This window comes from Asterias rubens, chromosome 9 (genome assembly GCF_902459465.1).
Source record: "Asterias rubens chromosome 9, eAstRub1.3, whole genome shotgun sequence".
Lineage (NCBI taxonomy): Eukaryota > Metazoa > Echinodermata > Asteroidea > Forcipulatida > Asteriidae > Asterias > Asterias rubens.
The window spans coordinates 7,376,273-7,401,537 of record NC_047070.1 but is presented as its reverse complement, the minus strand read 5'-3'; the positions used below and the strand labels follow the sequence as shown (position 1 = coordinate 7,401,537).

The 25,265-nt window shown below is 39.8% G+C and overlaps 1 protein-coding gene across 1 annotated transcript in view; it reads right to left on the bottom strand.

Annotated features, from left to right (window-relative positions):
* LOC117294715 (protein mono-ADP-ribosyltransferase PARP14-like) overlaps positions 1-22,430 on the bottom strand; it is a gene marked incomplete at its 5' end in the record, with an annotated part of 29,913 nt that extends 7,483 nt beyond the window's left edge. The window contains 19 exons of the mRNA XM_033777227.1: positions 149-319; positions 2,451-2,525; positions 3,800-3,961; positions 4,194-4,359; positions 4,999-5,220; positions 5,963-6,196; positions 6,564-6,712; positions 7,260-7,754; positions 8,485-9,123; positions 9,622-10,716; positions 11,102-11,233; positions 13,007-13,105; positions 13,510-13,764; positions 13,886-14,090; positions 14,492-14,602; positions 15,103-15,219; positions 16,987-17,103; positions 21,227-21,436; positions 22,242-22,430. Of these exons, the coding sequence (XP_033633118.1) occupies positions 149-319; positions 2,451-2,525; positions 3,800-3,961; positions 4,194-4,359; positions 4,999-5,220; positions 5,963-6,196; positions 6,564-6,712; positions 7,260-7,754; positions 8,485-9,123; positions 9,622-10,716; positions 11,102-11,233; positions 13,007-13,105; positions 13,510-13,764; positions 13,886-14,090; positions 14,492-14,602; positions 15,103-15,219; positions 16,987-17,103; positions 21,227-21,436; positions 22,242-22,430 (4,843 nt within the window). The remainder of the gene's footprint in view (positions 1-148; positions 320-2,450; positions 2,526-3,799; positions 3,962-4,193; positions 4,360-4,998; positions 5,221-5,962; positions 6,197-6,563; positions 6,713-7,259; positions 7,755-8,484; positions 9,124-9,621; positions 10,717-11,101; positions 11,234-13,006; positions 13,106-13,509; positions 13,765-13,885; positions 14,091-14,491; positions 14,603-15,102; positions 15,220-16,986; positions 17,104-21,226; positions 21,437-22,241) is intronic.
* Positions 22,431-25,265: the final 2,835 nt, after the last annotated feature.

Here is a 25,265-nt window from a genome sequence, read left to right as displayed (position 1 = left end):
GAATTCAACCATTTGGTTTGTTAAAAAGATAGGAATACAGAAATGTGGGGATTGACATTGAGCATGTAAAAACTCAATGATCTTTAAGTTTGGAAACAAAGGCTATTCATCTAGATGTAGCCGACAAGTTGGAAAATTCAGTAAATACCTGTCCCCAGAGCTGGGAAAGAAAGAGATTGGAAGCCATCCTTCTCGGCCCGTTGTAAAGCCTTAGCTACTACAGCCTTGATCTGCTCTGGTGTTTTAGGAGTAACAACATGGACAATTGACTTGCAGAGAAGGCTACCTGCTCCAGTGACATATATGCTGGCATTTGGATCTGTCATTGTTTTTAAAGTAAAATAAGAGATGATTAATATTTTGAGGTCGGCGCTTTGGTCATTAAGGTCCTGGTTTCACTTTATAATCTCCATGGTATGATCTTTAAGATTTGAACGAACCGCTTGAGGCTGTTTGCTCCCCAGGGAGCTAAGATTTAGAGGGATGTGATTGGCCCAATGACCAGGGAACTAATGTAAAGCGCATTGATACGTTTTTTGTGAATAGCGCTATATAACAAGTTATTGTTTTGAAAATATTATAGACCTGTGAATCTAAGTATGGGACAATAAAAGGTATTCGGTTTACCATTTGACATTACATTAAGTTTGGGTGACGATTCCGGTTGAATTTTTAGGCGATTTATATTTTTCCCAGTGTAGTATGTCTGTTTAAGTAAAGTGGCTTTTGGCAGAGATCCAAGACAGCCTCTTGCTTTGCCGAAGTAAAGTCAAAATAGTAAATATCTCTCTTGACTCTGCAGTGGTACCATTTCAGCTGAAGAAAGCACATGTTCGACCCCTATTGAAGAAGCAAGGCCTTGACACTGAGGTACTAAAAAAAAACTCTCTGTACCGGGGTCGCAACTATTCTCCACTTACACGACTCCAGTTTCCAACATCGATCGCAATCATGGGCTGAGTCATCACTCCTATGCTGACAACTGCAAATCTACCTCTCATTCAAACCTTGCCAACGGCACCTCACATCCACCATAACCTGTATGGAATCCTGTATTGCTGAGATTAGAGTCAGGACTTGTTCAAATTTTCTCAAGTTAAACGGCGAAAAGGCCGAGGTAATTATTTTTGGATCTACCCAGCAGCTGAGGAAGGTCGAGATTGAGAGTCTGTATATTGGCGATACACTAGTCATTCCGTCTTACAATGTCTGCAATCTTGGGGTACATTTGGGCAAACACGTGACCATGGAGGAACACGTCACTTCAGTCTCCCGGGCTGCAATCTTCCTTCTGCGTAAAAAAACCAAGATTAGGAGATACCTAATCCCGATGCAATGTAGCAGATAGTGCCTGCTTTTGTCACCAGCAGGCTCGACATGGGAAACGCTCTCCTGCATGGTCTACCATAGAAACGAACGTTGAGGCTAAAAAACTTAAGAATTGGGCAGCTCATCTGGTAGTGTTTGCTAAGAAATGTGATCATGCCACACCTATCCTGAAGAGTCTTCACTGGCTACCAGTTGAGTCACGCTTTCGACTTAAGATCCTCCTACTTTCGTTCGCTGCCTCAATGGTCAGCCCCTTCAAGTCTCATTGACTTATTGGCCATCAAAGAACCTGTCAGAAATCTGCATTCCTGTTCCCACGCTTCAATTTTTCACATACACAGTTGGGGGGATCGTGCCTTTTCTATCGCAGCACCAAGGATGTGGAATCATCTTCTTCAGTATCAGGCAATTTACTTCATTAGCAAATTTCAAAACTTTTTTCAAAAGCCTACTGCATGGCGCTATGAGCAACGACGTTTGGATTAGCGCCTGATTGATTGCAGTCCTTGATTAAACAACTTAGTACTGTCCATTTGACTACATGGTGATTTGTGGTAAGCTTTATTTTGATGTCATGGTAGTTTACCATGTATCATACAGTGTGCACAATTAAGTGAAGTTAAGATTGGAGTTATGCGTGCCCTTATGAACCAGGGGTGAGGCAGCATCTAGCTTCCCTACATTTACACTTGCACCTTTATCTCAAACACAGATTCTTTAGGTCTCCAACGTAAGGAACTGGTTTCCATCATAGTACACTTAGTCCAACCTCTATGGTTTGTTTTTTTATTTGTTATATACCCTGGGGAACCTCTCAGTGATGGTCTGATAGATTCTACCTAAATTCTGTACTCCATGCCTTTATGTTTTAATAGACATCAGCATTTTACACTATGAAATTTTTATCTTCCATGTTATTCTTGTGTATGAAGTTTTTAAAGATTTTGTTGCAGCTTTAAAGTCCTTAAGCATGGCGTATAATATTACAAACTGTAAAAAACAGAACAGTGTGTTGTGGTTTCAGCTACAATGACAGAATGCAAGACCACCTTAAACACACTATACAGTATAAAGTTTTAGAAGAAAAACAGTAAAGCAATTTACTGATCAGTGCAACTCGCCTTTTTTTGCAAGAATATCACATTGCTTCTTTATACTTTGTCCGCCATTCTTCAAGATAGCTTGAGAAACAGGTCCTGAGAAGGAAGATGCACATAAATAAGAGACACTGTTTATTGCTTTAAACAAACACAGTTTCACTTTGTATAGCTTAAAAGTGGAATGTGAGTTTGTGTGGATAATCATGTTGGCAAGATATACTTTAAAAGGAACAGACAGAACATAATTTACACCCTAGGAGAAAATGAATCAAATGTGTATAATTGATTTGTTGGTGTAAAAAGTATGACCTAATTAAGTTGTTTAAAAATTAGTTCTGGTATATGCAACTCTAATCCTCCTGGTTTTTCTCTTCATATTTAATGTTCTTCATTCATATTTGAATGGTCAACATATCTAATTGTAAACCTGTAGCCAAACTGACAATGCTAGAATGCAAAATGGAGTCTGGCACCTTTCCAGCATCATCGCAACTTCTACTTTTACATGTTCCGTGCATGATTGGCGTGTGCATAAAGCACTCGCCTCTCACCAAGGTGACCCGGTGTGGCAGTTTCAGTTATCCGCCGTGTTCAGTTTTCCGGGTGACGTAGTCGGACATATCAATATGTTGTTCGAACGGTTTTAGCTTTCCGGCGTGTTCAGTTTTCCGGGTGACCTGTCAGATACCGCCGCGAGTACCCTGGCGAGTACTGTAGTTCTCTCAGCAGTGACCCCAAATTGTTTATACTACGATTCTTTTCTGTGTAGTCACATAATCTCTTGCCCCATCTTTACATGTATTCATGGGTACAACTTTAGGCAGGTCACACTCTGCTTGCATAAAAACAAAACCTCATACGATCCACGCGTTTGCCGCTAGTTGTACTCGACTCGTGGACGCCGCCATGACAGCTACCGGAGGGTAACGGAAGACTCAATACGTCACTAAAAATGGACTACTTTCGCTTGCTGTGTGCAAGCATCGCATGACGTAATGCTACCGTATTTGGTCATTCGGAAAACTGAACACAGCGGAAAGTTGAAACCGCCACATCGGTTCGATTCCCGGCCGGGGCCGTATGTGAGTTGAGCGTTGGTTCTCTGCTGTGCCACAAGGGTTTTCCAGAACATCCGGTTTTCCTCCCTCGGGAAAAATCAAACACTTTTGATCTTGGCTGTGCTCTGTGGTCATATATGGGTTGATGTGGCTGGCAGCCAAAGGCGCCCTTGCCTGCCTGCTTCTTGAACACGTTGCAGCCGTGTCCTTCGCAGTTCAGCTCTTAGCTGCGACAGCCCCCCAAGTTATTGTAATTTTTATTTTGATACCAGCACCAAGTCTATGTTTTCCTTATGGAGTAGACTGACTAACCTTGCAAGTCTAAGCCCTTTCCAACGCTGTTAACAATTGCATGAGTTGTTTCTCGCACAAGATCCCCTTGTTGGACTTGAAGACACACTGAGCCAATGTTGGTTTGTAGAATCCCTGGTGATCCTTCTCTTACTTCCGAGTAGGACTCCCGGTCAGTTACAACTACATTTTAATGCAAATGTACATGAGTAAGTTAAACAGCCATCAGACTGAAGTCATGGGGGTTGATGAGCAGATAAAATTTGTCACTATAGAAATTTCTCAAAATCAAAGGGCAAAAATACAACAAAATTACGTTGTTTAAAACAAATAAGTCTGTAAGTTTTTGTCACTACTATCTTATTATACAGCGAATAATAGAAGAATTAATGGTCTGAAGAATAAATAAGAGTACCTGCTGATGAATTTGATCTCCCTTTCTTCAACCTCTTCTTCTTCTTGGTATTTCCTGTGCCTCCTCCATTGGCACCTCCAGTAGCTCCTCCAGTGGCTCCTCCAGTAGATCCTCCAATGGCTCCAGGCGATAAAGGATCAAGTCGTTGAATTTCGTCCTCAAATCCCTTCAAATTACAGCAACAGGTAAACTTAACTAGTTACTCATATAAGAGATGTTAAATTTGCATCGGGGATAAAGAAAATTAATATTAGTTACTCATAGTTCTATGAGCCTAGACCCAATGAAATATGCTAGTTACATTCATGCATGCCTACAGACTCTGGTTAGCAAACGCCAAAGAGCTGTCCACTCAGGAGACACATGAATGGGTCTGCACCACGCCGCCATTAGCCGCATACAAACATTCTCCCTTTTTTAAGCGTTTGCCCTACGTGCAACTTCGGCCATCATTGAAAATTACGAGTTTGAAAAATAACAAATACTGCCTTCTTATGCCAAAGAGGTGTCCACTCAGCAGACACATGAATGGGTCTGCACCACGCCGCCATTAGCCGCATACAAACATTCTCTCTTTTTGCAGTGCTTACCCTCTGTGCAATTTCGGCCATCATTGAAAAGAATTGTACGAATTTGAAAAATAACGAATACTGCCTGCTGATGCAACTATGTGAGCGTGACAAAATGTCAGACATTTTGAAAGAAAATTTGTATTTTGAACATGAAAAAAGCCTAAGAGGAAAGCTATTGATAATTTAAGAACTCTAGACCCTTTGAATGATTTATATATAATTGATGTTGTTACCTTGATAGTTGCAATGTCTTTGTCATACACAACAAAGCGCACATCCTTCAGTGATCCATTTGGATGTTGGCTGCTGAATTCAAAAGCTGCCTCATACATGCAGCAAGCAGTGGCAGCGGGTGGATAACTCAGGTTTCCTGTTCCAAGTGCAGGGATTGCTATTGAGGTCATGCCATTGTTGGAAGCATTTACCATTAGTCCTAGAACAAGCTTCTTCAAAGACTGAAACATTAGAAAAATTTATTTGTTAACGTCCACAGGAAGGAAAAAGTCACTTGTTAATGATTACGACCAGGATGAAGTTAATACATTACTTTACCATCTGTAAGAAACAACGTTACAGTTCACTTGTATCAAAACTTTTGTGAATTGCACTGTTTACAATGACCTCCTTTTTACAGGCCTTCATTGCTTCTCAGTTTTGCTACTGACAGGCCCATATGAATTGTGACTAGCCCAAGTGTTTTTTGTGTAACTTCCCTGTAAGAATAGACATATTTTCAAACGGAGTTTCAAACGGAGCTAGTTAGTGACTACCCCTCCAACCTACAAAATAAAGTGCTGTTGATGTCTATAAAACCCACCACAAATAACCAGTATTTGTGCCCTGGGTTATTGTAATAACGAATAATAATAGTCGGTTTATATAGTGCTTATACACTCGAAGGCCGTCTCAAAGAGCCTCCACATTACTACCCCTTAAAACCACTCCTTAAATCATCTCAACTCCCTGGGAGGTAAGGAACCTGTGCTGCCAAATATTTCAATCACAATAACCGTCTCTGCCCTCGCAGGTACCAATTTATCCCTGGACGGAGAGAATTAGCTTATGGTAAGTGTCTTGCTCATCAGGACACAAGTGTCGGACCGAGATTCGAACCCACACTCTGCTGGTGATCTTATCCACTCGATCGCAACACTAACATCTCAAGCCCTAATATGATCTTGCTGCATTAACTCTCACCTGCTCAGATTGGAGTTGCTTATATCCTTCACATACACAATGATATATCTTCTTGCAGGTAAGAAGACCTGGTCCTGTTTCCACAAACAACCAAGATGCTACATTGCCCCGAGCAGCTATCAATGTGTTGCATTCTTGCTGGAGGGTGGGCCCCGCTGCTTGGGATATTGCCTGGGATACTTTCCCACTTGTCAGGTTCATGTCGCTACCCGCTGTATTTACGATAACATCAACCTAACATATGTAATGTAAGTAGAAGAAGATGACGAAGTACACAGATTAAAAAACATTGTAGACTTGCTTGGAAGATGTCTTGGCAGTAATAATGCCTGGACAGGAGCCCCTTAATTTTCATTAAAAATGATTAAACCTTCCCTTTAAGTATACCCCATCAAACACCCTGGTAGTAATTCTATAATTATACGCCTCACTTAACATTCATGCATGACGTCCTAATTCTTACCAAAAATAAGGCTATATGTCCGCCACCACTTGCAGTGGCTGGGCCCATGGCCTCGTTTTGGGTTAGAATGTGACGTACCTCATTCATAAATATTAAGAGAGGCTTATTGTTCTTAAAAGGCACAAAGCAGAGGCTCACCGCTTCCACTGCAATGCTTCCCTTGGTCATCTTGATGGTCAGGCCTTCCAGTGTTACTACATTCAGTCCAGAAACAGTGAATCTTGGTGTTTCTATTGCTGGGTTTGGTAGACCAACTGGGATGGCTCTGTTTCTATCTGGACCACCAGCTGAGTGAGTGGAAAAGGAAATAAGGCAGGGTCATACTTTGGTAATGATTAGAAATTAATGAAAGTATATCAAAAATCATTTCAACATACATGTAGGGACAACTACAGTTGTTAGAGTAACAGCACTTCAATCTGGAGGCTGCTGGTCAAAGTTCTGTTTACTTAAAATTAATTTTAATAGTGTTAATCTCTGAAGACCGCCTGCAGGGGACTTTTTGATATTTCCACAAAGTCCGATTGAAGTTGGATGCTACCCTCAATACAGCCAGAGATGTGGTTGGCACCACCAGCCTGGCTAAACAAGAATTGATCAACATTCTTTTAAATTATTTTAATGAAATGTCGCAACAGTGTTTTGCTGTTCTCTCAACAAGTAGACATTGTAAACTTTCACAGATTACTTTTAACGTATCTTTCTTAATAAAATAAGCATTACATATTGACCAAATCTAAATGATGACCCTTCCTATATTTTAGAAGACGACAGCAAACAGTGTTTGACTATGAGGGTAAAATATCTGTGTTAAAATGGCTCATTTCTACTCACCCGTTGCAGCCATGGTAACATCAACATCAGTGCCTGCAGCTTGGTCATCCAGAAAGCTAGAGAATCTGGTCACAACAGCTTGCTTGAAAACAGCACAAGTTGGCTGATCATGGTTGGTCAGGCTTATATCTGTGATGCTGGAATTTGGTGTTGTCCAAACAAATTGGCCCAAAGCATTCAAGATTTGCTCTGCAGCAAGCTGAACAGGGAAGCCATACACTCCTGTGCTAATTGCAGGTATGGCAATGGACTGAAAATTCAGTTCAGATGCAAGCTGAAGGCAATTAAAAACGGCATCATACAGCTGATGCTCTTCTGTTGTGCCGCCGCCACGGTTTGTCCTTCCCCAAGCTTGCCATTTGGGTCCAGCAACATGGATCACCTTCTTGCATGGTAGGTTTCCACTAGAAGTAAGAACTGCTTCACCTACATGTAATTTTCGCCCTTTCTGTTTCCGGATGATGTCATCACTTTCAGTCTGTATGACATTTCCACCTAAGATATGAAATTTGTTTGACAAAATTATCAATTGGAAAATGTTTAACTTGAATGTTGTCATTACTTTAACTTTAAAGAAAGAGACATGATTTTAAATAACAAAGAGACAGGAATAAGCATTGGATAAAGAAAAAACGAAGAAAACCCTTCTCATTTCCCATTTCACAATTTCTTATTTTATAAATTGGAAATGTTTAAGATTGGCCAAAACCTGTGACCTCTGAAGTAACGTATTTTTCGAGAAAGAAGTAATTTTCCACCAATTTGATTTCTAGACCTTAAGAATTATATTTTGAGGTCTCGAAACCAAGCATCTGAAAGCACAGAACTTCATGTGACAAGGGTGTTTTTTCTTTCATTATTATCTCGCAATTTCAACGACCATTGAGCTCAAGTTTTCACAGGCTTGTTATTTCATGCATACTTGAGATAAACCAAGTGAGAAGACTGGTCTTTAACAATTACCAATAGTGTCTTTAAGTTCTTTGATAAGTATACTGGAGAAGCAAACAATACCATGAACTAGCACTTTTCCTTACACAGAGCAACAAGACCCCTTTTCATTTACAAGACACTTGTGAATTCTTAAAACATTTACCTTTTGGCTGGTAAATAACAATAATAAATAACAAAGTGACAGGAATAAAGGAAAAGCTAAAAAAACCTTATATAGGATTTGAGGCAAACCCCATTTAAAAATTTCGAGTTTTTTATGAGAGTTACAAACCTGCTTCAAGAACGGCTGCAGCTAATCCTCCAATATGGTTGAGTTCAACGTTTGCAGCATTCACAATGCAGTCCACTCGCTGCCTAGTCAAGTCTCCTTGACACACTCTTAACCTGCATCTGCTCCCTGGTAGCGTGACACTATAAAGTATCTGAGTGGCTGTTGATGCATGTCCAGCTCCCTCCTCGTCTTCATCATCATCATCACTCTCCTCGTTGCAATCGGTGGTAATCACACAATGAAATTCTTTCTCGACAGACTCCAAGAATTTCTTGCCTTTCTCTTTACGGAACAGTCTAGCCATGCCCGTCTTGGATACAGGATACTGTTTCTCTTTTACCGCTTGTAAGAGTGAAGTGATCAGTTGGCGGATTGCTTCTAAACCCTCCTCATTGCCCTGGATGATAAATCCTCTGTTCCTTCCACTCATCTGTGGCTGGATCACTACAAGATTTTGTTGATGTTGTTGTCTCAAGTTTTCCAACTCCTGACCATGATATGTGGTAATGAGGCATATTTTGCTCTTATTTGAGGGAATGGTGCTTTTGATGATGACATTTTTCTTGAGAAAATCCATGATGTGGTTCTTTGTTTCATCCAAATTACTCTTAAATCCTGCAAGTTTAATACACTTGGCACCTGCAAATAAACATAACGTCAAATCATGATATGTAAATGCTTGCGCTAGCCACAACAAGTTTAAAATAAATTGGTTGGCAGTATTTTCCCTTTATCCTCACTTGATGTCATCACATTTCAAATCATAGAATGTTTAGTTTACATTTTCTGCAATAATACCTTTCGCTGCTTGTTAATAAGTGGTTTAGTTGGCATTTCTGAAAAATTTGTAACACTTAAGTCAGGCCAAGATTTGTATAATATGTACATATCTTACCAATTTACCATCATACATTTGTAAGTGCTTCTTCAATTATTTGCCGTATTAACCAATGAGTCATGAGATGACTCATCTGAACATCAAGGAATAAAGATTATTTTGAAGTGCTTTTTATTATTGCGACAAATAAAAATGAAACAGCTCTCAATAATTTCTTCTGGATTTGTAATCAAGAGCGATTAAAAAATGTTTAACGGTTGGTTATTAGAAGCTTTTTTGAATGGAGAGCTGACAAATACCTGGTTCATGGCTGATGCCTGCCACGACGAACTTTTGCTTGTTGATTGAATCCAAAAGTCTCTTCCCATCGTGGCCTTGTAGGACAGCTAAAGCAGACTGTCCTTTGATTGCAATGGTATCTTCATCTATTTCATTGTCGATGTATGCTTTAGCCTCCCTGACATCTCTGGTAGTAGCACCGTGTATTGTGATCTTCCCATCATCTGATCCACTGCATGCTGCATGAATATTCTGTGACCCTAGAATTTCATGAATTTTGTCCGGAACAAGCTGAACAAATTGTACCTTAGTACTACCGGCTTTGAACTCTGTCTTTTCTAAATTGTCCATCATCCTCCTTATCTTTAGCTCCACGTCTTTGATGGTTTTCCTTATTCCATCAAGTGTGATGCCAGTTTTACCATATGAGCTGAAAACTGTAATCTTCAGAGCTGGAAAACGCTTTTCGATCTCCTGTTTAATCCCACACAAGGTAAAGAGCTGCAGCTTCTCCAAATCCCAGTTGATTTCTTCTTTTGTTTGCTCAGCATCATAGTCAGCCTCCTTCTGTAACTTCTTGATGATGTCATTGATTGTTGCTTCAGTGACATCAACATCTCGTTGCTCTCCGACCAGTATCACTTCATGAAGTCGAGTATCTGTGAACATCGAGCAAGTTGTAGTCATCTTCTGCAGTTTATCAGCAGCATCCTTCCACAGTGTTTGCGGAACTGGAACTCTGGCTGTTTTGTATCCTCTCATGAAGTCGGTCAGAACATCAACAGCTTCCTTTTCCCAGTTCAACCATGATGATTGGTGCTGGGAGTCATCTACTACTGGTTCTAGTTTTGCTTGAGACTTCTGAGAACCATCTGGCCACAGCAGATTGGCTTTCACATTGGCCAAGTCTTTCAGCAACTTCTTCTTAGTATTCGCACCTTTCCCATATAGGAAATCCATAATAGATTCCTGTACTTTAATCGACACTGGTTTAGGGATATGTGGAGTTGGGGCGTCAAGCGGGCTCAGTCTTCCCAGGAAGTCATGATATGATTCAATCTGCAAATCTTTACCACTGAGTTTATGATGACCTTTTCTTAAAACATCCTGAACCACTGCAGGAATGAAAAGGAAGGAGTGAAACATAAGAGCAAAATTTCAGGTCTAACAAATAAATGAACAAGCTGAAAGCAATGCCTATAAATTGTGTTTTGATCATCAATTACAAATGCTCAGCACAAAGCAGAATCACAGGGATTGCTTGTGGAAGACTATTATACCAAATTCTTTTCCTGATTTGGGTACTGGGCCAAACTAAATCATTGTTAGCCTAACTGTCAGTCAAGCCAAAGAGCCAAACAAAAGACTTTGACCTAGGCCTAAAGGTTTGAGACTGCATTCAAGATTCTGTGACCCGACTCAGAGAGTATGGCCAATCAAGTAAAAGCAGCAGAATTAATAGTAATTTGACAACTCAATTTGATTTTATGATGTACATACCCTTCCAGTCTTCGAAGTAGACGATTGCCTGTCCATCCATGGGTCCTAGTTGTACCTCTCTCACTCCACTGCCGCCGCTCTTCTTCTTGTTGTCGAAATACAACTCAACCATTTCCAAATCTTGTGGAACTCCTGAAATGAAGCAAATAAAAAATAGCTTAATATATCTGTATTTTTAATACACTTTATTAAGTTTTTTAAGATATTGCAAATTCGAGAAAACAAATTCTTTCATTCTTTTCAAGAATCCCTACACTTCAAAATATTAAGATAACCCATAGGTATTATGACCAAAGAATACCTCTCATGAGAAAGGTGAACATCCCACCCCAATTTAAGATGATGTTGCTGACTCTATAAATTGTGTTACAAAGGCTTTGAGAACTGTGCACTGGAAAATATTAGTGTTATTGCAGCAAATATTGCAGTCAAGAAACATGTCTTCATTACAGGACTCTCATGGTTGTCCTGGTCTTGATCCCCTTTTTGTTTTAACCATTTAAATTCAGTTGCTTCCCATTTGCAATGTAAGTACCCGTTGAAAAAGGGTCTTGCCTTTTGAAAGTCCAGTGGCTTTAAGTTTTACATGGATTATTACCAAAGAGCAGGGAGTAATGATGCAAAATGATTCAGGAATCAGCATTCGCTCTCCAAAAGTGTAAGCCGAGATTTTGGTTGTGAGCCCAGAGTAATTTGCAACATCACGCGCATAATATGTGCACTGGTTAATTTTTTTTAAGATTTGGGGTTGAACAAAGTGAATATAGCGTGATTAAAACCAACGATCTCTGGATCAATGTGCCGGCATGTATCAACTGAGCAATCTAGCCTTATCTTGGCAGTCTGCCTTATTTGTCTATATCTTTGTTCTGGGGTTGTTAGCTGTTAGCCTTACAACTGTTATCTGCATGTACAAGTACTCAGGGAGTCACACCCAAATTTTACGATAGAACCTGAGAAGTGGCAGCCAGGGGATCACCTTAAAGACCTGCTTGAACGAAAATGTCAAGTCGTGAACTTTGCTGAATTCCACTTAAAATTTTTTTTGATGACTAAGGAAATCGAATCATATGATTATAAATAGGTTTCAATTGTGTAAAAAAACAATAATTTTGTATGGCCTTGTCCAGAGCTTTTCTGCGAGATTTGCGAAAAGCCTCGTTCTGTAATCACTCTCAAAATGTCATAAGTAGATAAAGCCGCTTTGTTGCAGCGTGGATGTATATCGAAGCAAACTCCCACAAATGACGTCAGCAGCATTGTCCTTTGACGCCCACTCTCAACGGCAGAAGTGTTTTTAGTTTTTCAAAAACCTTTAGGTAGGGGCCTGATTTTTTAATCGATAATTACGAAAAGTTCAGAAGTACACACATATCAAAATTACATTAAAATGGTGAACAAGTGCATAATAAACAAGTAAAAATACAATTTCTGTTGAAAACATTCCGCTCAGGTAGCTGTTTAAAGGGTAACTTTTTTATTTCAAATATCGAACATTAAACCACAAGGAAAACGGACTGGGTTAAAGTTAAAATGATTGCGGGATGAACAAAGAAAAATTTACAAGAGCGGGATTCGACTCAACAACCACCAGCTTAGCGCCAACTGAGCTATCTATTCTTATGTTTTGGACTCCCTTTATGTTTGTGGTCTCCCTTTTTTGTCAATATCTTTGTTCGGGGTGCCAGTCAGAGGCCATACAACATTAACTGCAAAGGATCACACAAAGAAAACCTGCGGAGCAGCAGCAAGGGAATTGCCTCAGGGGATGCAACTTTTTATTCAAAGATTTTCCTTTGTTCAACCCCAAATCATTGAAAAAAAGTCCCGGGTCAGTTTCCCTTGTAGTTATTACTTCTGTAGTTATTATTGAAGTTTAAAAAAGAATACAAATAGCTATCAAACCTTGCACTAAGATGGCGTCAGAATAATGAACTTTCTCTGCCTTCACTGAAGCACCTTGCAGTTTTCTCTGAGAAATTTTTCTGATTACATTCTCCAGGTCTATGTAAAACAAGAAATTGCAAATTTAAACACATAAACTTACTTTCACTTTCAGAATTAGTTTTTATAAAAATTAAAAAAACCTGAATGAACTTATAGTGAACAAAACATGGCTCCGCATAAAAATAACTAGCACATGGAGTTGACTTTTTGGCACAATAAAGCACTATATTAGAACTGCTTATCATGATTATCACCTTTCTTACACTGACAGTTAATAGAAAGCATGCACCGGCACTGGATTCTAAGTACATTAAACATACTGTACAAATGATTCAAAAGCTCTTAATGTGACAGATGTAGGTGGTAAACTGATTCAAATATCTCCAACGTAGGTATATTTCAAGTATTTTAAAGTTATTGACATTCAATTTGAGAGTTTGGTTGGAAAAGAACCATTTTACCTGGGATATCACGTGGGAATGTACAAATAGCTGTTCCGGGCTTCTCTCCATATTGGATTTTGGGTTCCTCCTCCATGGATGCTCTATTTTCAATGAAGAGCGTCACATGCTCAGAGGAGCAGCCATCTGGTATACCTTCTAGAAACAGACATCGTGCCTCGATTGGAAGTGGACGATGTTTCTTCTTGGTGATGAGTTTGACTTTCAGTGTGTCGCCTAATAGCTTGTGCTTGCTCACAGCCACTTTAGAAGTAACTAGAATTCAACAATTGATAACGGACACAAATTGATATTATTTAAAAGGTGAATGGATTACCTTGAGTTTTTCACTCATCTTCACGTAGAAACATTTCATGATTAACAAGATAACACTAACCTGATTGGTCCTTGAAGGTAATTCTGATGGCACCAGTCTTTGAATCTCTCTCCGTCTTCTCTATTTCCCCTCCTCCAGATTTACGACCGTTCTCAAAATAGAGTCCAATGGCCTCATCATCTGTGGACTGTTTGAAGCCAGTCACTTCAATCAGTTGCTCATCTTCCTCTGGTTCATCTTCCTCTGGATCATCTTGTAAGTTTTCCTGTCAACAAAGTGCCAAAGGTGATGAAAAATATTCTTTACAAGAAACAGATGATATAGTTTATAGTTGTGGGTTCAAACTTTTAGGAATTAAAACACACAAAAAGAAGATCCATCCGAGTTACAGACCATATGGAATAACCCTTTTTTGCTATGAAAGTCTAAACGCTTACATCAATGAAGCACGCAGCGTTCCCGGTTTGATTTCTAAGGCACATGCACTGGCACAGACGCCAAGTTGTAGGGCAGATATTTGAACGGTGACGTCATATTCAATATGGTCTATTCCAATAAATCAAGAAACATAGCTGGTGCATTGTTCACTTCAATACCCCAAAACTCAAATACCAATCTTATTTTGTGCATCATCATATTTTACTTTCTTAAAATTGAAAAGGTTACCTTTTTGATGCCACTATCTGTTTTGAAAGAAGAATCTTGATTTTTCCTTTGTGCTGCTCCTGGATGTTTTTTCATCTGCTGATCTTGTTTGATGGTGTCTGCTTTTCCAACCTGTTGGTTATTTACACCCAAAGCACTGTGATCAAAAGTGGCAATTTCCAACACATTTTTTTAAATTTTTGTTATGCACGTCGCAAGACACAAAAGGCTTGAAGACCACTTCAAGGTGTGGGCTACAGCGATTTTTTTTCTAGAGGCCGTTGCCACCTACTCCTAGGGCTGAAACGGGGTTGCCCTTTTTACAGTCCATACGGATGTGGAGCATTGGGCAAGAAAGAATTACCTGAAAGGTTATTTGCTTGGGTGAAGGGGAGTTTCTGCTCCGGCATGTCAAATTGGTTGGGTACCCCCCCCATAGAACTGGTTATCGAGAGGATATGCAAACAAGCACTTGATGTTTTTATTTGTCATGTTTTCTATTGGCCATGGATATCCTTGGAAAAAGTAGGTGTCCGTTGCCTCCCAGGGGGTGCCCAGATACCAGAAACATTTCCTTGTGTTTGATGTGGGGTTGGGTAGGCAATGTTGGCAAGTAATCTTTAACCCTTTACCTGGTGATGTTCATCTGTACCATACATGTCATCACTTCCTCTTCGATTACTCGAGTCGGTACGATGTTGAGTTCCTCGACCAGGGGGAGCGTAACGACTTTGTGCATCAAATGATACCTAAACAAACAAAGATAAACTTTAAATCACAAAAAATTACTATGTAGCACCCTTCAGTTATCATAAGCCTGCCCTCTACTCTTTCAATGCATACTTTCGGGAACACTATACGGTAAACGTTTTACATGGCACATGGTTGCAGCATACTTAATTTCCATTGTATCCACACAGAAAGTATAACTTGATCTCATAAAAAGCTACACGGTTTCACAAAAACTTGGACATCCGGCTACCTCGCATATCGGAGCTACACAAAGTATTGTGGCAGTATTTAACAAAAAGATCTTAATTGTTCGTGCTATTTTAATCATTATCATTTTAATCCACTAAAAATGATGGTTTACAAATTTTAATAATAACAACTTTACATAACTTGGAAGAATGTGTTTTTTTTTGCAAAAGACAGTGTGTCTGCTTTCACTGTGGAGCAAGCTGCTCTAATCAGTGTTGGTTTAGAGTTCCCTGTTGTCCGAGTCCTTACCAGTCGAGTCAAAGTCTCTCATCGGTGCCACATGTGTGTGCCTGCTGCACACCCAATGTTTTAACTCCTTCGGGCTGCAAGGCTAGGATTCAATTGTGTGTAATTTTACCGAGCTCATGCATATATCATTGTTCACAAGCATTTCCTATGATAGAAACTTTTAATTCAGAGATGAACTTAGTCTACAACTCATGTTCTCCAATCATCATCTACTGCCAAACTGGAATTCAACTCTGGTCCTATCCCCCGCACTCGCTATGGAAACCGCTCCTTTTAATCACCACTCCCAATCTTTGGAACAATCTTCCTGTTCACATCCGTGCCTCCCCTACACTGGACTCATTTAAAACCGCTCTAAAAACACACTTATTTAAATCCATCGTTTCTGCTATTTTATCCTACTTTTAATTGTCATTTTTTGTTTTCATACACTTCTTGTTCAGCGCTTAGAAACCTGGTATTAAGCGCCATATAAATGCATGTTATTACTATTATTTTGAAGAACCTACATGTATGTCACAAAGCTAAGTCCATTTATTTAACTGTTCTAGCACAAATCATCAAAGAGGAACTAGCTCTCTGCACTCTACTATGGGCTTCTTGTGATCAGTTCAGTAAATTTTAGTAAAGTAGGCACTCAACGCCTTCCCTGGAATGACGTCCAAACAATAAAAATAAATACAATAAACTAGACTGATGAAAGTTGGCGGCGCTGTTTTTACATACAGTCTAGTCCACCACACCCTTAAAATAATTCGGCACTCACATTGATGGCGTTCAAAACTTGAGAGAGCATGTTCACTTCCCTCACCATCCCGCCAAAAACATTTGAGCTACAGTTTAATATTATAGACCATTGTGAACCTTGTTTACAATAACTGTGACCTGGTACATTCTTTCAGTATTCTGGCAGGCAAGTTGCTACACTGGTCCAATGGGAAAATTGACATTTTGTGTCAAAATTTCCACATAAAACCAAGAGTTATGAAAGTAAAAGCTGGACAAGTTTTGAGATGTGCCCCATTTCATCATATCAAAAGTTGATGAGAATTAGACATTGCAATCTCCATAAAATATAAGATTTTACCATAGAACTGGTTATCGAGAGGATATGCAAACAAGCACTTGATGTTTTTATTTGTCATGTTTTCTATTGGCCATGGATATCCGTTGGAAAAAGTTGGTGTCCGTTGCCTCCCAGGGGGTGCCCAGATACCAGAAACATTTCCTTGTGTTTGATGTGGGGTTGAGTAGGCAATGTTGCCAAGTAATCTTTAACCCTTTACCTGGTGATGTTCATCTTTACCATACATGTCATCACTTCCTCTTTGATTACTCGAGTCAGTACGATGTTGTGTTCCTCGACCAGGGGGAGCGTAACGACTTTGTGCATCAAATGATACCTAAACAAACAAAGATAAACTTTAAATCACAAAAAATTACTATGTAGCACCCTTCAGTTATCATAAGCCTGCCCTCTACTCTTTCAATGCATACTTTCGGGAACACTATACGGTAAACGTTTTACATGGCACATGGTTGCAGCATACTTAATTTCCATTGTATCCACACAGAAAGTATAACTTGATCTCATAAAAAGCTACACGGTTTCACAAAAACTTGGATATCCGGCTACCTCGCATATCGGAGCTACACAAAGTATTGTGGCAGTATTTAACAAAAAGATCTTAATTGTTCAGGCTATTTTAATCATTATCATTTTAATCCACTAAAAATGATGGTTTACAAATTTTAATAATAACAACTTTACATAACTTGGAAGAATGTTTTTTTTTTGGCAAAAGACAGTGTGTCTGCTTTCACTTTGGAGCAAGCTGCTCTAATCAGTGTTGGTTAAGAATTCCCTGTTGTCCGAGTCCTTACCAGACGAGTTCAAGTCTCTCATCGGTGCCACATGTGTGTGCACCTGCTGCACACCCAAAATTTTTAACTGCTTCCGGCTGCAAGGCTAGCATTCAATTGTGTGTAAATTTACCAAACTCATTCATATATCATAAAAAACTAGCTGCATATCGAGTGCTCAATACACTGCTGAAAGTGCCACCTGTCATACCTGCCTCTCCTTCCACGAAGGCGCTGAGCAACAGATTCTCTGGCTTCTTCAAAGACAAAGTACAGAAGTTCAGACATAGCCTTGTTATAGCTGGCCTGGAGAATCATCCACCTGTACCCAGCATCAACCCACCACTCAATGAACTTTCAAGTTTCCAGCCTGTTACTATTGGGCTACTGAAGGAAAATATCAACACTGTACTGCCATTCATTACATCCATCATCAATTCATCGTTATCATTGTGTGTCATTCCTTCTGCCTGGAAGGTTGCCATTGTGACACCACTCATCAAAAAAACAAACCAGGACCAAAATAATCTCAATAACTACAGACCTGTATCGAACGTGCCCTTCTTGTCAAAGATTCTCGAGAAGGTCGTACTGCATGAATTATCTGATCACCTGGCTCATAACGATCTCATTGCAGAACACCAATCTGCATACCGGAGCGCACACAGCACAGAGACAGCTCTCATTGCAGTAAAAAGTAACATCATTGAGGCCCTTGATAAGAAGTTAGCTGTCTTGATGGTGTTCCTTGACCTGTCTGCAGTGTTTGATTCCATCGACCATGCCATACTTCTTCAGCGCCTGTCTATGGAACTCGGCTTCTCCGACAGTCCTGTGTCATGGCTTAGATCATACCTCAGCAATCGGGTTACCAGGGTTAAAGTCATGAATGATCTTTCAGAACCCTAATCACTTGACTTGACAAGGCTCTGTTACTGGCCCACAACTGTTCACCATGTACACCAGTCCAATCGCCAACATAATCAAGCAGCATGAGGACGTGCAATACCATTCCTATTCGGACGATGTGCAACTATTCATTGCAGTCGACCCCCAGAGTCATAATTCCATCGAAGCTGGTCTATCGTCATTGTCAGAGTGCATTACGGACCTACAGAGGTGGATGGGTCACAACATGCTGAAACTTAACTGCAGCAAAACTCAGTTCATGGTCGTCCCTAATCCCTGCGCTCTTCCAAAACTGGCAAACATTTCACTTCGGATCAACAACGAGATCATTGCACCTTCCACTACTGTTCGAAACCTTGGCGTGGAGTTTGACTCTGCTCTGAAAATGAACCATCATGTGTCTTCTCTTTGTCGCTCGCTCCACTACCATCTACGCAATATTGAACGCATAAGGCCATTTATCGACAATTCAACGTGCGAGAAGGCAGTTCGGGCAGTCGTCGCGTCAAGACTCGACTATTCTAACTCATAGATACATGGGATTGCATCATCTGACACCAAACGTCTTCAGGGCGTCCAAAACCGGGCTGCCAAACTGATTTTTAAGTGTCGTAAATACGACCACGTCACACCACTTCTCCATCAACTTCACTGGCTCCCAGTCCATCAACGTATTGTTTTCAAGATTCTCACCATTGTATACAAATGTCTTCACAATACCGCTCCTACATACATGTACCTCACCAGTCTCATCAAGATTTACCAACCTGGAAGCCTGGCCTTCGCTCTGGTTCAGACAGTACACTCTTGGCAGTTCCAAAGGTGCATTCCGCTGCTGGGGATCGTGCTTTTTACGCACATGCTCTGCGCCTTTGGAACCGTCTCCCTCATCAAATTCGTTCCGCGGAGTCACTTGCAGTTTTCAAGAAACATCTCAAAACTTTCCTGTTCAATGACTGATTGCTTTGACTGTTTTCCATTTGTCAGTGCCATTATTTATTTGCTTATTGTATAGTTTCTTGTAAAGCACTGTGGTACCTCGTGTAAGAGCACTATAAATGTCTTTCACTATTATTATTATTATCATCATTCAAAAGCATTTCCTATGATAGAAACTTTTAATTCTGAGTAGAACTTAGTCTTAGAAGAACCTACATGTATGCCACAAAGCCAATTCCATTTATTAAACTATCCTAGCATAAATCATCAAAGAAGAACTAGCTCTCTGCACTCTGCTATGGGCTTTTTGTGATCAGTGCAGTAATCGATTTTAGTGAAGTAGACATGCAAGGCTTACCTTGGAATGACACCCAAAAAATAAAAATAGATTATACTGAAGTAGACTGATAAAAGTTGGTGGCGCTGTTAAAGTACAGTCTAGTCCAGCACCCCTTGAAAATAATTTGGCGCTTACATAGATAGCTTTTAAAACTTGAGAGAGCAGGTTCACTTCCCCCACCATCCCCTCCGAAAAATAATGGAGCTTAAGTTCAATATTATAGTATAACGTACAATGTGTTACATATACAACCTATAGATGGTTAATATGGTGAAAACAAATGTGGTCAATTGTGTTTATACCTTGGTTTCGCCTCTTGCCCCATACAAATCTTCATCAGTATCATGAGGATAGTGATCTTGCCTTGTCAACGGTTCCTGAAATAATCCGAGTCAAAGCATACAACTTATAAGTATACAAGAAATGCAGGGAAAAGAGAAGCAGACTTGGCAAAGGGGATCGGGAGTAGAAATTGAATAGAAGACCTCAAGCTATGGGACGTTGACCACTTATATGTTGCCTTGTTTCGCGGTGCGAATGGGACATTGACCACTTATATTTTGCCTTGTTTCGCGGGGCGAATCAGCTAAACTACATTGTAGTTCCTGAAAATTTTGAAAAATTTCTATTTTACATCATGAGGGTTGAAACGGCAAATTGTAATTTCTCCATTACAGTCTGTATTTCTCCATTCAAATGATAATGTTCAAAGGGCAAACCCCCCTAATGGCAAACTGTGTGATTAATCCAACATGTGCCGTCACCAGTGCCAATAACGAGTCGCGTCGGAAGGCAGCAAATTTAGAAAAAATTCTATTTCACATCACAAGGGTTGAAACGGCAAATTTTAATTTCTCCATTACAGTTTGTATTTCTCCATTCAAATGATGTTGAAAGGGCAAACCCCCCTAATGGCAAACTGTTGGATTAATCCAACATGTGCCACCACAGTGCAATTAACGAGTCGCGTCGGAAGACAGCACGTTGATTGAAAGTCTGCACAATGTGTTTAAATGACTTTGATTGTCTGATTATTAAATTTGGTAATGGTCACAAATGCGTCAATTTCAGACAAAAAGTATTACATTCCTATAATAATCTTTAGTTTCCAAAAATATATTTTAATCAAAATTCTCGTTTGGAACCCGATTCGCCTTGCAGGCGAAGTCACAGGATGATGTTGCATTGTATTGTGTATAACTTTTGTGTGTCAAATATACAGTACTAGCCACCAGTAAAGTCATTATCAAGTTTTTTACTCTGGTTGCAAAAAGAAGCACGATCGAGAGCAAGACCTACATGTATCTCAAACACTATTTAATCTAACAAAAATCTAAATCTCGAACAGAATTTGAAATAAATGCAGATTATAAAAATGTTTTTGCTCAAAAGTGCTACAGCAATATGCAATACACTTGTTTGTGAATTTTTTGTTGGGCTGATGTGTTTGGTTCAATAATTTGAAGTTTCCTTACTTGGTTTGTAGGATCAACTTTCATTTTTTTCTCTCGTGATGTATGTTGTGAGTCACCCTGTGGAACAAAGAAGGCTGCATTGCGTTGTCCCCCTTGCTGTGTATCCCCTGAGGCACTTGTTAATCTCATTCTGAGTTTCATCTTGTCGTCACCATATTGACATTCTTGTTTCTGTTCTGCTCTCATTTCTGTATCTTTGTGGATGTCATTCTGTAAAGGTTTTTATTTTTAGGGCACAATCATTTTATAATAACCCTTCTTGGAATGCAAATTACATTCTATCATGATTTAGTTACTGCAAACAAACACAGAATAAGTAAGTGAAGTGTTTGGTAGTGCTGCAAGTCTAAAGTCCAGGACAAAGTATAAATTTTGGTGAATCAGACTTCAGTCACATGAGCAAAATAATTGGTCTAGAATTTGAAATCCAACATCAGGGGTCGATTTCACAAAGAGTTAAGAGTAGTCTTATCTCGCGTTGGGACTAGGACGAGAAACTTAGGACTAGCCTTAAGTTTGTAATCATCCCTGAAAAGTCCTAGCACTAGTCCTAAGAGTTAGGACTATTCTTTGTGAAATCTACCCCAGGACTGGAACTTAACACTGATATAGACTAACATTATGACACAAAATAATGCATTGAACATTTTGTAGGTCATCTTTAATCTTTATGGTTATTTAGTACCGTAAATGTTCAATCATTATGATATCAACTATAAGAACCTACTTAACTAAGCCTTATCAGTATTGTTTATATTCTTTGTAATGAAAAGTGTAAATGTAAAATGACTCATGACAAAAAAACTTGACTCAAGTGACTTGACCCCAACTCTGACTCTTCCCAAATTGACTCGATTACAGCTTTTGATAATTGGTGAAAAAGAAGAGGATAAAGCACATAATTTTTAACTTGATGTTATTCAAAGAAAACTCTTAATCAATCATCTTTATTGGTCTTTATTCATGAACATGCAAAACCTAGATAAATTCACACTAAAGTTTATGACACACTCACCCGACTGACAAGGACAAAGGAGTTAGAATCATTACAATCTGGACGCACTTCTGAAGATGAAGACTTTGAAATACCAGGGGGTGCTTGGCTGCTTTGAATTTTGAGTGCAATCTTGGTTCCATCAACGACTATCTCATGATCAGGCCTTGACAGCACATTCCTAACACCTGTGTAGTTGAAGTATATATTTCACAAGTTATTTAGGAGAAAAGTGCATGTTGTGCCGCTTGACTTCTGCATATCAGGCTAATGACTTCTGCATATTAGGCTAATAGTAATACGCCTGTGTGTGCAATACCAATTTAGAATTTTTTAAATAAATGTGTTAAAAAGTTAAGTTTTTTATGATTTTAATTTTATCATTAGCGTTGAACAGAAACATCACAGTAAACTTTGAACTGTGCGTGTCATTTTAAATGATGGTAAGCCTTGATGCGAAAAGCGTCAAAGCTGTGACTATTGATCAGGCCTGGGCGACTTGTGAAATTTACTACTCGACTAGTTGCAAGATGCGTTGCGGCATATTGTTTGCCGCAGAAGCAATATAGTAAAATTCACTCTGGAAGGATTGTGTCACCGATGTCTAATTGTGTTTCCTAAGTAAATTATGCTGCCGTTTATAGTCGTGAGCGAAACAATGGGTTCACCAAGCAGGTATAATTGTGGCTACTCTTGGGGTAGTCGTGGCGGCAGGATTAACCAAGTAGTTTAAAAATGGTAGTTCGCGACTCTTCTAAGCAATCAATAGTCGCGACTTCGACGCTAGTCGCACTAGTCGCCCAGGCTTACTATTGATCCCTATGTCAAGTTGTGACTGCCACTTATAAACAAGTTGCACAATCGGTTGCCATCCTTCTAGACGACACCATGTTGAATGCCAAGTTTACAAATGGATCAACAGTGAAAATGATTTATAAGCCCACTACTGGAGAAACCATCCATCATGATCAAAGTCTTTGGAATCTGTAGTTTAGGCCGTTGCTAACGTTAGCGGTTGCCCTGCCTACCGCGCACATGTAGTCAAGTGCCATAAAACTGGGCTCGATTTCACAAAGCACCAAAGATTCATAGTAAGATGAGTTGTCAGTATCGCCATAGTGATTTGTAATGTGACATCACACTTTACCTGTTTACTACGCACGATTGATTTGCAACTTAGATCAATCGTAGCTCTTCGTGAAATCGGCCCCTGGTTTGCCACTGATGCATTATAGGAAGTGGATGTAAATCAACTAGGCCTACTGCGAGGGCCTTTATCACACGGCGACCTTTATCACACTGCAGTTCGACCCTGCAAGGTTTAAAATGGCCGTGAAAGAGCTAGGAAAAAAAGTAGAAGCTACCCTTTTATTCCCATTCATAAATGCCTTTTTGGTTATAAGGCGTTAAAAAACACAATTTAACAATTGAAAATTCAAGTTTTTAAATATTTTTTCAAAAACTTTGTGAAGAATCTGTTCGATGCTTGGGGTTGTGTACATGCGCGCGCTTACATTACGCGCGCTTACATTACGCGTTGTTACTGTAGCTATGAATTGCGTTCCGCGTGATAATCTTGCGTGCCCAACACGCGGAAGCCAGCTTGTTACTATAAACACTGATCATTATCAAAGGTTTATACACCCCCACGTGACGCGCTCTCCACCAATAGAAATAGCGAAACTGTCTGAGGTATTTATGAATAAATAATAATAATGATAAATTATAGAATTGCAGGATTTAGGCTATACAGGAAAATTTGTGTAAACATGACAGTAACCGAGGTCGGCCGCTCAACCGTCGACAATTGTTTTGGCCATCCGTAGAGTTGTCTCAAAGTCGAGTTGTGTCAATCATAATGGCTGGCGCTGGCGGCAGTGCATGGATTTGACAACATCGCGATCGACATACACACAGCTAGAAGTCTCCCTCCCTCCTCACGCATGGTATTGTACATAATAGTGTGTTTTTAAAAACAGTTCTATCCTATCCTTGCTGCATGATTTTAGCGTAGTGGCGCTGGCTAAATAGTGGGAGTGAAATTGATTTGTTATAAAGTGTTACAATTTTTTCACTCAGGGATTTTAGGGGCGAGTTAAAAATAGTTATTATGTAACAACCAAAAGTAGGGGTGCTATAGCATATTCCAGCACCCACCCCCCCCCCCCCCCATTTTTGGTAGGGGTGCTGCATCACCCACAGTACCCCTGCTCTCGCGGGCCTGTGTCATTAGGCCAAGGTCATTGAGTTCACTCTCGAAAATCATTTAATTAAAATGTGTTACATTTTTAAATACAGTTAGCATTATTTGATTGATAAGTTTCATGTCGTGAACGAGGCAAATTAGAAACGTCATTTGGCATTAAAATAGGATTGTGTTGGTGCAATGGGGCCAATGATATGAAGTGGTCTGGCACTAGGGCTAGGGATACTTGCCCCACTTATTAAATGCAAAGTGCCACTAATTCTGGTACCGAAGCTGTTCACTGTATAGGATAGGATGCCAGATATATTATTGGTATTATCGAAGGTTTAAATTAAAATATATTGTAAACTTACCAGACCGCTCACCAAAAAATACTTTATACCAAAAGACATCAGCATCTCCCCCCAATAACCGAATGTGGTCAACGTCGCTGCTGCCTCCCGCTTTTGACTGGAAATACATGTGCAAACTATCCTTCAGGCGTTCTCGCCGTTTTACATTGGGCACATAATAAGCCTGAACCCCCACGACGATTGTATAAAGATGTTGATTTGAAGTCTCCATGATTCGGGAACCTGCACTTCCGTGCAAAACGGTCTGAGTGCCCGTCCCTGCACTGTACTGTAGGCCTATACTTGACTTGCCTGCCTGCCTGCCCAACAAGGCAAGCAAATTTAAGCCTCGAGGAGTCGAGAGTCGAATTCAAGAATAAACGAATTAAGAGAGAATACAGGAAGCTTGCTGCAGCTACTTCTTTCTTTTTACGGCATATTTTACTTCTGCATACTGCTGCAGAACAACAAGAATCACTCGGCTATGTGTGGCACACTCGTCCTTCT